Source organism: Rousettus aegyptiacus, unplaced genomic scaffold (assembly GCF_014176215.1).
Source record: "Rousettus aegyptiacus isolate mRouAeg1 unplaced genomic scaffold, mRouAeg1.p scaffold_m13_p_2, whole genome shotgun sequence".
Taxonomy (NCBI): Eukaryota; Metazoa; Chordata; class Mammalia; order Chiroptera; family Pteropodidae; genus Rousettus; species Rousettus aegyptiacus.
This window is the reverse complement of record NW_023416295.1, coordinates 4,083,171-4,096,985: the sequence shown is the minus strand read 5'-3', so window position 1 is coordinate 4,096,985 and position 13,815 is coordinate 4,083,171. Positions and strand designations below refer to the sequence as shown.

The 13,815-nt window shown below is 42.7% G+C and overlaps 2 protein-coding genes across 5 annotated transcripts in view; one reads left to right on the top strand and one right to left on the bottom strand.

Moving 5' to 3' along the window:
* LOC107517819 (UDP-glucuronosyltransferase 1A9-like) overlaps positions 1 to 13,815 on the top strand; it is a 32,488-nt gene that overhangs the window by 10,399 nt on the left and 8,274 nt on the right. Inside the window, exon 2 of one of the 4 annotated variants that reach the window (XM_036236790.1) lies at positions 10,107 to 10,616. The exons of 1 other annotated variant lie outside the window; for it this stretch is intronic. In XM_036236790.1, coding sequence (XP_036092683.1) covers positions 10,107 to 10,616 — 510 coding nt within the window. Of the gene's footprint in view, positions 1 to 9,593; positions 10,617 to 13,815 lie in introns of those variants that run through there. 2 more of the 4 variants (XM_016158961.2, XM_036236789.1) reach the window with 2 other exon arrangements.
* DNAJB3 (DnaJ heat shock protein family (Hsp40) member B3) lies at positions 4,999 to 5,438 on the bottom strand. Its single transcript, XM_016158962.2, is given in 2 exon segments — positions 4,999 to 5,069; positions 5,072 to 5,438. Coding segments are annotated over 2 exon segments (438 nt in total).

Genomic DNA, 13,815 nt, shown 5'->3' with positions numbered 1-13,815 from the left:
CAGTACCTGTCGGTTCCTGCTGTGTTTTTTTTACATTTTCTTCCGTGTAACCTGGATTATGAGGCCACACAGTGCCCAAACCCTTCTTCATATATCCCTACGTTATTTACAAGGAATTCAGACCACATGACATTCCTGCAAAGAGTCAAGAACATGATCTACCCGATGATTGTGAAGTATACTTGCGACGCTATATATTCACCTTACGTAAGGCTGGCCTCTGAGCTTTTTCAGAGAGAGGTCTCGCTGGTGGATATTTTCAGCTACGCATCCATGTGGCTGTTCAGAAAAGACTTCGTGTTGAACTACCCCAGGCCAGTCATGCCCAACATGGTCTTCATTGGGGGCATAAACTGTGTCAGCAGGAAGCCGTTACTTCAGGTCTGTATCGGTGCCTTTACTAATCAGTGCGCTGGGCGGAACACATTTTGTTGCTGAAACAAGTACTAAGTGCTCACTTATCTACCATTCTGTAGATTTATCTTTCTCTCGCGCCTCCTAACACTCTTTGTGAGATTCATTTTCAGGGGCCTCCACTAGGGGAGGTAAGCTTTGCAATGATCGTTGAGAGGGAGGAGAGGCAGGGGTGAAGTTCCGTGGCAGGATTGACGAGCGTGGCCCGAGTCCATGGGGACCGGCCTTGTAGCGGTACCGTCTTCGTGGCCGTGCGCTTCTCTTCCGCTGTGCCGGGGCAGAGACGTGCGCTGGGCACTGACCCACTGGGGGGTTGTGGCTTCTGGGCGTTCAGTGGGAGGAGAAAGAAACTAGCCAATTGCATTTGTCGACATGATCATTTTTAGTGGTCCTGTCTCAGAGAGGACCGCAGCACCATAACGCAAGCCACGTGTCATTTACGTTTATAGTGGGCATGTTAAAAGAAAAGCAAAACGTTAATTGATTGCGTTTTATTCAAATATATCCCAAACATTTTCCTCTCAACATAGTTGCAATAGAGAATTAGCGATGAGGTATTTTACGTGCATTTTTTTTTAATACTAAGTCTTTAAAATCTAGTATGCGTTTTCCATGGACAGCATGTATGAGTCAGGACTTGCCACAGTGTCAGTTGTCATTTACGCTCAATGCCTGCTGTATCAGACAGCACCCTATCGCAATTGTAAATGTTCCTTGGATACACATAAAAATGTGTAATGTTCATTTTCTTACTGAAAAAACTCAGCACGCTCAATTGTGAAGAAAATTCTCTATATGAGTATTGCTCAATTTATATTAGCAATTTTAATAGTTTTTGCTTTATATGAATCGTTGCGAGATTGGTGCACATACTTTTATGACCATTGCATTTCCTTCATGGAGTTGCCTTTGAAATTTCTTAATTACGGTAAAATACACCCAACATAGGATTTACCATCTTCACCAGTTTGACGTGTTCAGTTCAGCAATGTTAAATGCATTCATGTTGCTGAGCTACTAATGCCCAGAACTCTTTTCATCTAGAATAACTGAAACTTTATACCCGTTAAATAACAACTTTCCCTCCCCTGTCGCCCCAGCTCCTGGCATCCGCCTTTGCAATTTTTCTATGAATTTGACTTCTCTAGGTACCTCATATAAGTGGACTTGTGCAGAATGCTTTTTTGTGACGGGCCTCTTTCACCACGCATAATGTGTTCTGGTTTCTTTCCCGTCGTACTAGATATTGAAATTCCTTTCTTTTTAAGCTGAGTCATATCCCATTTACGAGTATATCACATTTGGCTTATCTATTCGGCATTGAATAGACACTTGAGCGATTCCACTTTTTAGCACGTTATTAATGCTGCTATGATCATGGGTGCACAAAGTTCTCTTTAAGACCCGGCTTTAAATTCTTTGGGGTTTCTATCTTGTAGTAGAACGGCTGGATCGTATGGTAATTTTATTTTTACTTTTAGAGGAACTGCCATATTATTTTACACAGCGGTTGCACCGTTTTACATTGCTACCAATAGTGCACTAGGATTTCCATTTCTCCACATTCTCTCCAACGTTAGTTTTCATTTTATTTTGACAGTAGTCATCCTAATAGATGTGAGGTGGCATCTCACTATAGTTTTGACTCGCGTTTCTATAATGCTTTGGGATGTTGAGCTTCTTTTTGTGAGTCTACTCGCCTTTTGTATATCTTCTTTGGAGAAATGTCTGTTCAAATCTTTTGCTCATTTTTAAAACTTTTTTGTTGTTGTTTTTCTGTTTGTTTTGGTTGAGTTTAGGAGTTCTCTAAATATTCTGGATATTAATCTTCTCTCAGATAATGTGCAAGTATTTCCTTCCATTCTGTGGGTTGTCTTTTTACTCTGTTGCTATTGTCATTTGATGCACAAACTTTCAAATTTTTCCTGAAGTCCAATTTGTCTACTTTTTCGTTTCCCATGCCTTTGGTTTCATATCGAAGAATCATGGCCAAATCCAATGTTGTGGAGCTTTGTCCTATGTTTTCTTCTAGGAGTTTTACAGTTTGAGTTTTTACATGTAGGTCTTTGATCCATTTTGAGTTAATTTTTGTATATGGAGAATGTTTCTCTTCCTGTCTGGAGATAGGAGAGTGGGTTCAGAGTGGAAGAAGACTGATCCTTCAATGGTTATTTGGAGAGAGTATTCCCTCTTCCACATGCTTTGCGTTGCGTGAAGCAGAAGTAAAACCAGCTATGTATGGATGTCCCACTGGGGAAGTTTCTGGCTATTTGCATCCTGCCGAGATGGCCGCAGGTCACCAGGTCTCTTGGCGGCTCCCAGGAACATGTCTCTCTCTGCGTGATGTGCTCCATGGAGGGAATCCACCGCAGGGGACTCAAGAGTGTCAGCTTTGCAACAGAGGGAATGCCTTTTTTTTTTCTGCTCTCAAAGCCCACTCAGATACTTCCATCAAAGGTAAATATTGATTTATAGGTCTACATCAGTGTGATTGAGCCAAGACATTTGAAAGGAGATTTTTAATTTGGAAAATTCTTCAAAAATAAAAAATGCTGTATATTTCTATAAAAGAGCAACTTTCCACTTAGCAGCACTAATCCAGGATATACCAAAACTCAATGGCATGTTTATTCTCAAGTATTAGGAGTAGCTAGAGGTGTTAAATGTTCATATCCTCCAAGTAACCCTGGTATGCTAGAGTATACACTTATTCTGTCCTATTTTGAGTGATAATTTTCAGCCTTTCATTGGCATACCTACCATGAAACTGTGCACCCTTCTTCTTTTTCACTTCAAAACTCCTGACAACCTGTCCCTCCCTGCTTCCCTTAACCTCCTTTCCCAATCAATTATTAGGTGAATATCTTCACTAGTGTGAGTTTTGTGTGGCAAGCATATGATTTCATTTTTAAAAAGCCCTGGCAGTCTGTTTTATTCTGATACTTCTTATATGCTTATGTATACGAAGCATTACCTCAGTGACTATTTGATGTGGTTTTAAGATTCCTTGTGGCCCCGTGGGACAGTGGTGGCTAAATCCTGTGTTCCTGCTGTGTAATTTGCATGTCATTCCATGGGGTTTGGACTTTAAGGGCATGAAAGGGGACCAAACTCATTTTTACATATTCCTAGTTCATGCCATATGAATTTCTGTAAAGAATTAACATGCTCCATTTTTAGTCTGTCTAGTTTTCTTTTTACTCTCATGCCTTATGCAAGCCATTCCTTGGAGCTATCCAAGGGGTATTGCACACTTTGTGAGGGACTATCCCAAGGCAACCATATCCCAAAAGGATATTTATGGTGGGCAGAGACTTTGCCAACAAAATGCTACTCCCTCAGATATACGTTGCCGCATCCAATCAATACTCCAAGTGAAATCTAGCTTTCATCATCCTAATTTGATATGAGATACACCCTGAACATGACCTTAGGAGAGTTTTATGCAGCCTTACAAAAATGCTTTTCACATTTCCATCAATCACAGCTGTAGAACTAATTTTGGTCCAGGTTAGCAGTCAAATTTGAATTAAGTATTTGACTCATCACTACCACAGCTTTTTTTTTTTCAATTAAGTGACCTGAATATGGCCATAATGATGCTATTAACACGCCTGTAACTGTAAATAAAAATCACTTATTTTGCTCACACCTTTGGAGGGAACATGTTCCTGTTAACACTGATTTCAGTTCAGTGAAACAGGTTTCAGAGTTCTGATCTCCAGATCTTTAAGAGAATAAATGTGGAATTAGTTAAAGCACCCACAGGAAACTAATAAATCCACTTTGCTACGTTCATCTGCTTTTCAAAAACCTACGCTTATTTAAACAACAGTTAATTCTTACTAAGTCACCAGCATCTATATGGAACTAGAAACCAATTTAAGCAGAAGTATTAATATAATCATATCTTTTACTACTATGTGCTAAAAAATGAAACTAACCGTTCAATCTTGGCAATGATAACCACAGAGCAAACTACCTGGGTCAAATTGCTCACAAAAGAGAAAGACAAGATTCAAGGTGCTGTGATGAACATTTTGTCCTAGTTCTATGAAATTAACACTGTCTGCCCCGGGATTATATTTAATAAGCAGCAAAGTGCATACAGATATTTACAATAGTTTTAAAGACAGAGGTCCTATTTGTGTGGTCCCAACAATAAGAACAAAGAGATGTTGGCACGAACTGTTTATAAATTCTCGAGTACAGTTATTTTGAAAGTAGAGTTCACTTGCAATCTTCAAAAAAATGTCCTGCGGTCTCACAATGTGCTTTAAGTTAAACATGGACTGGAATTACTTGGTATCAATATGCAGTAACTGCTCGTTGCCATTTATTATCACGGACTTTAACTCTCCATCTTCTTCCACTTCTACTCTTTCTTGGCCATTCTCAATGACTCTCTTGGTGGTGATTTTTTTGCCATTAATGATTTCAGTAGAAGTTGACACAGATTTGAAGCTACCAGTCCCACCACTACCACAGGACATGGAGAAGGAAGAAATGCCCCCATTCCCCAGGGAACCAAAGGAATTAAATCCTGCATCAAAAGAAGAAAAACCACCCCCAAATGCTGGAAATTCACCGAAGGTAGAGAAAAGGGATGTGGACCCTCTGCTTCTGCTTCCCCGGGAGCTCCTCCGACCCCCCAAAATATTCTCAAGTGGGTCTCCGAAGAAATCGAACGAAAATGGGTCCCGGCCACCGAAAAACTCCCTGAAGACCTCAGCCGGGTCGCGGAAGGTGAACACATATTCGAAGGGGTCCTCGAAGGGCCCACCACTCCTGCCGCTGCAGTCCTCCACTCCTGCCTCGCCGTACCGGTCATAGACGTCCCTTTTCTTGGAGTCTGACAACACTTCGTATGCTTGGGCCACTTGTTTGAATCGCCTCTCTGCCTCTTCCTTGTTGTCTGGGTTTTTGTCGGGGTGCCACTTGAGCGCCAGCTTGCGGTACGCTTTCTTGATGGCCTCAGAAGAGGCCTGGCGAGGCACCCCCAGCACCTCGTAGTAGTCCACCATGCTGGACGGCCAGACACGGCCCAAGGCCCACCGGCCACAGGCACGAGGGAATGGCGCAGCGGCACGCACTCCCGAGGCGTGGCCCGAGTACCCGGAGAAGGCAGGCCGCCCGGAAGGCGCCCGTTGTTACGTAGCCGCATCTCATTGGTTGAGGCCACGTCCCAGAATGCAGTGCTCAGAGGCTTGCCCCGCCCCTCTGTGGCGCTGTGGGCGTTGTTTCTTGCTGGCGCGAAGGCCCCGCCCACCCAAGGCCCCGCCCACTCACCAGTTCCGTCCACTCATCCCTCAGTTGAGCTGTGGTCTACAAAAAGGATACCAAAGAGAGGAATTGAACACATGGGGACAGATTTTTCTTAAAGGTGGCTTTACATCACACTTCCCCTTGGCCTTAGATACAAGTAGGGTGACGGAAGTGAATTTAGTCTGACGCTGGGCTGAAGGGCAGTCATATCATTTGTCTAGGACATCAGTTCTCCAACTCCTTGGCCTCAGGACCTGTTCACTTTTTTTTTTTTTTAATGTAGGTTATCTATCCATATACACTCCATTAGAAATTAAAACAAAAAAAGTCATTCGTTAACTTAATAATAATAAATCATTTACACACTATCTCAAATCACATTTTTATGGGAAAATATTTTTGAAAAACAAAGAAGATGAAGATTTTAGCATCTCCCTGGTTTAGCAGAGGGGAGCTAGATTCTTGTATCTGCTTCTGCATTCTATCTATTGATATATTACACGTTCTGTAGCCACTGGGAAACTCCACTGTACATTTATGAGAGAATGAGTGAAAAAGTCAAATATCATTATTATGGACATAATTTTGACTTTGCAAAATTCCCTTGAAAAACTCTTGGGGAATCCCTAGAGTGCCCTGGCACATAGCAATATCAAAATGATTAAAACTTGCTGGCTGTGTTTATAGAGCTGTGACTAAACTTGGGGTACAGTAGTTATTTCCACCAAAACTGCTATATTATGACCATCAATTTGTTTTTGGCATTTCTTGACATGTGATTTCTCTCCATTTCCTCGTTCTCTGACACTATGTTCTTTGCTTTGATAAGTGATGAGGCAACACCAATAAAGGTCGCTTAGTTTTAAAAGGAAAATGATTAACCAATGAACTAAAATTTTATCATAAAAGGTAGTAGAGCCAGAGGGTACTTGTGCTATATCAGCAGAAAAAATTCTTGACATATTACTTTGAGAGACCGAATAGAAAGCCCCGCACTTGGTACTTGCTAAGCACATGATAAACGGTAGTGAGAAGCTAATTGGGAGTAGAGTCCAGTGTGAACAAAGTAATGTAGGAAAGTACAAAACATGTTTGGGGAGAGTTAATGGATGGACAGAAAGAGGCAGAGGGAGAGGTCATGCAGAAGGGCTAACGAGGAGTAATGAGCTTGTCAGGTGGGCTGGGTCCATTCCAGGAGTTCTGAGGGCAAAGCCAAGGAGTCTGAATTTTTTTCTGGGTTCTTGGAAACTGTCGACTAAGGTTTCAGGGGAAGTAGTAGGGTAGGGCCATGCAGGGGACAGCTGATACTAGAATCAGAAGGAAGAGATAGGGGGAGACAGACACACAAAGACCAGAGACAGATACGCAAACTGCTAAATATACAAGGCAGAATAAAACAAAATGCTACAGAGATTCAAGGAAGATGCCTTTATTTCACCGTGAAGGGTCATGTAGGTCATCCAGAGGACAATGGACTTATTTCTGTAGCTTCTTTACCTTAGTAAATCTAATCCCATTAAAGGAGCTAGGAGTGTGTGGAATGGTAGGTCTCTTTACTGGCTTCAGTTTAAAAAGAAATTATCTTCTGGTGGGTTCCAGGAGTTCTCTTGCAGACAACCCATTCTGCAGGCAACAACACAGCTCTGCCTTGTTCTGTTTCTTTGGCTACTACCCATGTTTCCTCACCAGAGCACATCTCACCTTGATTTGTCCAGTGGAGTACTCCTGACAGGCAGAGACTATTTCTAACTTAATTTTCCAGCCCCAGATCCCAGTAGAGTGCCACCAGGGCCAATATATCACATGAATATTTGGTGAATGGGAGAATTAGCAATGAGTTTTGAATGTCAGGTCCGCTCAGGTTCTAGGGCAGAAGCTTCATTAAATTGCATAATAGTGGTTCTTGGTCATAATTCTTGAGAGTGAATTGTGGATTGCCGGCTATTGTTATTAGTAAACAACATACCTTCATCATGGGCAGAGTTGGGCCCCAAACTATCCAAGTGCACAGAGGCCTCAAAAATTTCTAAGGTTCTATGTGATGCAGAAAAGTAATAAAATCATGACAGTGATGACTATATTTATAGCCCTTTGGATCCATATAATCTTCAGACGAACTCTTTTGACATTGAGACTTCAGAATTACTGCCTTTAACGTTTAAACTGGATCCATGTAATCTTCAGATGAACTCTTATGACACCGAGACTTCAGAATTACTGCCCTTAATGTTTAAACTGGATCCATGTAATCTTCAGATGAACTCTTATGACACCGAGACTTCAGAATTACTGCCCTTAATGTTTAAACTGGATCCATGTAATCTTCAGATGAACTCTTATGACACCGAGACTTCAGAATTACTGCCCTTAATGTTAATACTGGGCTATGAAATTCAGAACTACAAACAAGGGTGCACCAATGAGCCAAAACATCACTCTTTCTTTTTTGCTCACCCAGAATCTTGGTCTTGGAGAATGGAGAATGCTTGGGGTAGGCAGGAAGGGGAGCTTCAGAGCACACACATGTGTTCACTCATATATAAGCACATACAAGACCAGAGGTCTGTGAAGGAAGGATGGTGGTACAAGGAAAAGGGACTCTAAGTACCTACTTTAAGTATCAGAATGAGAGATGCCCTGTGAATATGTCCCACAGGACACTGAAGCTTTAAAGTTAGCAGTTTATCCATAACCTTCCTAACAGATCCCCAAACATGGGTGACTAGTGTTGTCCATGGTCAAATTGGGATTCCCCTGGGATTATATAGAACAGCAATGGATCCCAAAAGGAAGGTGTGAGATACTGTCTGTCTTCAGGAGTGCCCTTTCTGCAGGAGAGGCATTTCTGTTAGGTAACCACATTTGTTCACCTGATCTTTTGGGGCATCAGCTGGCGCTGGGTACTGCTGTTTGAGAACATTCTATTTGGTCCCAAAGTCCTGCCCTCTGCCTTCTCTTTATTTATTTAGATTGGGTTATGACTGTGAGGATCAAAGCTTTACTTCTGACTTCTAGTTGATCGATTTCAATCACAGCCTTATGTACTATTATCTGGAATATTAGTATCTGCCTTTACAGGATGATTCCAGGGGATTACATAAGATGTGTTGTAAAGTGCTTAGCACCATATTTTGCACATAGTATGTGCTCAATGAATACGTATTCTTCTTAATGTTTTTGTTCACCTCTATTCTCTGTTTCAGCTAAGACATCAGAATTTCTCCTAAGCGTCTTTCTTTCCCTGGACCTTGGTCCTGTGTAACAAGTATAATTTAACTTTTGTTTGGTTATCTATTTTAGTATCATATACAGAGTTCTCACAGCCTCTCTGAATGAATATATATCTGTCCTTAGAAAACCTTCCATGCACCCATAGTCAGGTGGGTTACCCTTTCCCACCATTCTCTACTACGGAGGCATTCAGTTTCTTCTTAACCTGTTTCACAGCCTCTAATGTTTCTGTTTATATGTTTAGATTGTCGGTCTGTCTCTCTTAATGGAGCATGAGTGCTGGGGAAGTAGAAGACTCATCTGTAGTGGTCTCTGCTGGAGCCCCCAAGCCCAGTGCTGTGTCAGTCTCAATAAATATTTGTTGGATGAATAAATCAAAGATAACAGAACTGCAGAGAAGGACATTCTTAAAGGTTTCCATGAGCCAAAGGCGGGCTTGCAATATCATGTTCTTTTCTTTCTAAAAGGCATATTCACCTTTGTCTTTCATTTCTGGTAAAGAAGTCTAATTTGTCATCGCATAGCCTTTTTCCCTCTTAGGTAATATTCTCTTGGCCCATGAAAATACTAATTTAATGAAGTCAAAGGTGCTTGAGATACTTTGCCTTCTCATTCACTCAAGAATGTGATTTAAGTGGTTCATAAAAAATTCCAGCAGTTAAACTGTTGTTGTCTATTAAGAAACCTAGCAAAGCTCTGTCTTCTTTATTTCCAAAAGTACGCATCCCCACCAACTTTAGTCATATGACACAATCAAACATTAACCTGGTGTATAGATTGGTTCTTGCAACATCGAAGTGGGAGAGAATAAACCCCTGGCAGACGAAAGTCTTGGTAGCAAAGGCAGGGCCACCATGGCGACAAGATCCCAGGGTCCACATCTGCTTGTGCTGTGTGTGCTAGGCCTCGCTGCGTCCCAGGGCAGGAAGCTCTTGGTGGTCCCTGTGGATGGCAGCCACTGGCTAAGCATGCATGGGGTCATTCAGCAGCTACATCAGAGAGGACATGACCTAGTGGTCTTAGCGTCTGACGCCTCCGTGTACATTAAAGAAGGAGCGTTTTACACCTTGAAGAGGTACCCAGTGCCATTCAAAAGAGAGGACTTGGAAGCGTCTTTTATCAATCTTGGGCATGGTGTATTTGAGAATCAGCCTTTCTTAGAGCGTGTGATCAAAACGTACAAGAGAGTCAAAAAGAACTCAGCTCTACTGTTGTCCATCTGCTCCCATTTACTGCACAACAAGAAGTTCATGACTTCCTTGGCAGAAAGCAACTTTGATGCTGTGTTGACAGACCCTGTGCTTCCTTGTGGCCCTATTGTGGCCCAGTACCTGGCTCTTCCTGCTGTGTTCTTCTCGAATGTACTGCCGTGCAGCCTGGATTTTCAAGGTACCCAGTGCCCCAACCCACCATCCTATGTGCCCAGATTTCTGTCATTTAATACAGATCGTATGACTTTCCTGCAGCGTGTTGAGAACATGCTCATTGCCTTGTCAGAGAACTTTCTGTGCAGTGTAGTTTATTCTCCGTATGTATCACTTGCCTCAGAAGTCCTTCAGAAAGATGTGACTGTCCAGGACCTTTTGAGCTCTGCATCTATCTGGCTTCTCAGAAGTGACTTTGTGAAGAATTACCCCAGGCCCAGCATGCCCAATATAGTTTTTATTGGTGGGATCAACTGTGCTGGCCAAAAACCATTATCCCAGGTGTGTAATTTGAGTGGGAACTTTTTAAGCCTATATTCTTGTGAGCACTCTGGATAGATGAACTTGGCACAGATGTACGCTGAACAACCATGCCTAGATGGTTTCAGATGTCCTCTTCTGTTAATTAATGCCTTGCCAGTCTCCTAGGTTGAGTTGTAATTTATATCTGTCTTTGGAATCATCTTCTGGGTTATTTCTTTGGATCTGGGACTTTAGGAAAGTAAATATTGGGCATTTTATTTGGTGGGCTCCAGTGGATAGTCACCAATTAGAGGCAACAAGGATTGCATGCCATACCCACAGAGCACTGGGTTCAGAGTTTTTTGCAGAGAACAAACGTGTGCAGGGTGTACCTTGCCTGTGATTGGGTCGGGCGCGTGAGGTTCAAGATTGCTGAAATAATTTTTGGCATTTATAGATCCCAGCAGGGAAAATTGACTTTATGTTTCTGGTTAAAGCTCCAGTTTCTAGATATTCCAGCTTCCTGAGCTAGCTCCTGCTATCCCTTCTCCTCTAAGAAAGCAGCCTTCAGCCTTTGATGGAAAACTCAAGTGCGTTCTCCGAGCCAGAAGGGGGCTGACTTATAGAGAAGTCTCTGCTCCTCTCACCTGATCAAGTCCATCCTCATGCAAATGAAGACTCCAAATCCTTGTAGTTTGATTGTCTAAAAAGCATTGTCCTGATTGGTCACCAGCCTCCCTGATTGGTTGGTGAAGATGCTGATGCAGCTTTGATTGGACAGGGAAAGTCTTAGTCCTGTTGATTGAAATAGGATTTCTTTGTAAGAGGTGGCTCAGATGGCAGGGACACAGTGCAGGCAGATGGTTCAGTATAGGAGGCATCTAAGTGCAGGCTTCTTCCCGAAGCATGGTTTGCACGAGAGGCCACTGTTTAAAAACAGCAGCTAGGCCATTTGAGCCCAGTTAGCCACCAGGAGCCCTTCTTGGTAGTTATCTTCTTCCTCAGGGTCCACATACTCTACACCTCCATTCTTCTTGTGAAGATTGTCTTATTCCCAATGCTCTTGGTAAAAGTCCTGAACTTTAAGAATAAAGTCCTTATTCAATAAAGAGAGTCCACAGAGAGAGAGAGCACAGCCTTTTGTTGGACATATCTTTCAGATGCCTGAAAGACAAAAGGTGATAGACCAACATTTAGAGGAAAGGAACGGAACTCAAGAATTCCAAGATGTCATTCTTCTCTCAGGCTGAGAAACCATCTTTGTGGACACGTAGCAATTCGGAGAAGATATTCCATACATACATGTTGGATCCAGGGAAAGTAGCCAAACAGAAGATCAGTGAGAACAGAGACTTGAAGATGGCAAAGAGAAGAAAGACCAGTAACCAGAGAAATTCGGACTCTGTGTAGGTGACTCCGAGTGTGTAATGATAAAACATGTTTCCCCGATGCCGTCAAAGTGCTTAATAAGGATTCTTGCAAAACAAGAGACATTTTGGAAGAGAAAATCTAATAAAAGCCCAGAACAAAAATTACTGACCTCTCAGCAAAAGTTAGGAACTATTTTAAAGACTTCATTGGATTGAGCAAAGGCCTTTATTTTAGAACCAGCCTCATTTTTTTGGAAGGTGATAAGAGGTGGGGAGATCGAGGGCTATTTTCAGTTAACCTGTTGCTATTGCAGAGTCTGTGAAGTTGCAGTGAAGTTCAGGGGGAATTTTGCCAAGCAGGGGGTTGACCTCACCATTATTGAATCCCATAAGCCTGGCCCAGAACGCTTGGGCCATAATAACACAAATTGCAGCAGTTTGCCTTTGTGATCTGGAAGATGAACTTCATGCCATTTAAACTTTAGCCAAGTGCTGTGATTTAACTTTGGGTTAATTATGACCTTTCGAAGGCCTGTCACTGAAGTAATGACTAAACTTTATGATCCTGTGGTTTCCGTTTGTGTAATCACACCCTGCTGATTGCCAAGTGAGTGTGTGTGGGGCGGGGTGCAAGGAGGGGAAATTAGATCCAACCCTTTCTAAACAAGTTTAAATGTAAAAGTGAGTTTCATGAAGGGACAAAGGTCCTAGAAAATTAGATAAGCCATTGACCTTCATTCAGGAGAAGGAACTTAAAGGGTACTTGGAGCTGAACTCTCTTTCCCCAGGAATGAGGGATGTGGTGCAGATCCTAGGGAGGAAGGACCTTGGAAAAATCGTCCCCAGGATGTTCTCGCCACAAACCCAAATGCACCATGGTGGCAGAGAGGATGATTCTGGTGTCCTTGACCTTTCAGAGGAGCTTGATGGAAAAGGTTGAGAGACAGAAACTAGGAGCCAGAGGTTTCAAAGAGCCTGGGGCTGGGGATGCTGTGGATAAGACAGTGGCTGCACCTCAGAGGAAGGCTGGTCAGTGTTCAGCCTTTACTGGTCATGCTCAGAATCAAGCTGCGTAGAGGTCTCTGAAAACTGCTAAGCCCTGTCAGAAGCCTCCTACGTCTCACATCCAGGGTGACTGATGTCCCGGCTTGTCCAGGACTGTCTGTGTTTTAACCCTGGAAGTCCCATGCTCCCAAGATACTCTCAGTTCCGGGCAAGCCCTGCCACATCGCACCATCTCACTAATGCCCTGGACATTCTCTAGGAATGTATAAAACCATTTGGAGACTCTTGGGGGAGTTGGTTATGTTATTAATAACCTACGGTGGGAGAGAAATCACCCTACTCGTGCCTTGCCCTATTTCCTCTTAGTACATTACTACTCTGAGTGTGCATGTGCCCCTGCACACGCGTGCATGCAGGAGTGTGCCTGTGTGCATGTATGGTGTACGTTTCCTGAAGATTGGAGCACTCTGGATTTGGGCACAATCAGGCTGAGCTAAGATTATTGCCAAGGGTTGAATCTAGGGGCTCCCTTAACTCCCTTCTTGGGGACACGGCCACCAGTCTTATCATCTGGTTCCTATTTCAGCACTGTAGTTAATGCTACCATTCTTCTGACTGCCATGTCCTTTCAGAGCTTTTGTTTGACACTCGTCTTTAAAGTTTAGTCATTACTTCAGCAACAGGCCTTTGAAAGGTCATAATCTATAATATAAATTTACCGGTTGGAACTCCCTGCCATCACTTTTTCTCACCCCTATACACACAATTTCTAAAATCCTACCTTCCTGCTTCCTCCAAGAGAATCATAGATTACTTATTTCCTGGTAGTTGTGACATTTCTTATTAACTGGAAAATCACTTAC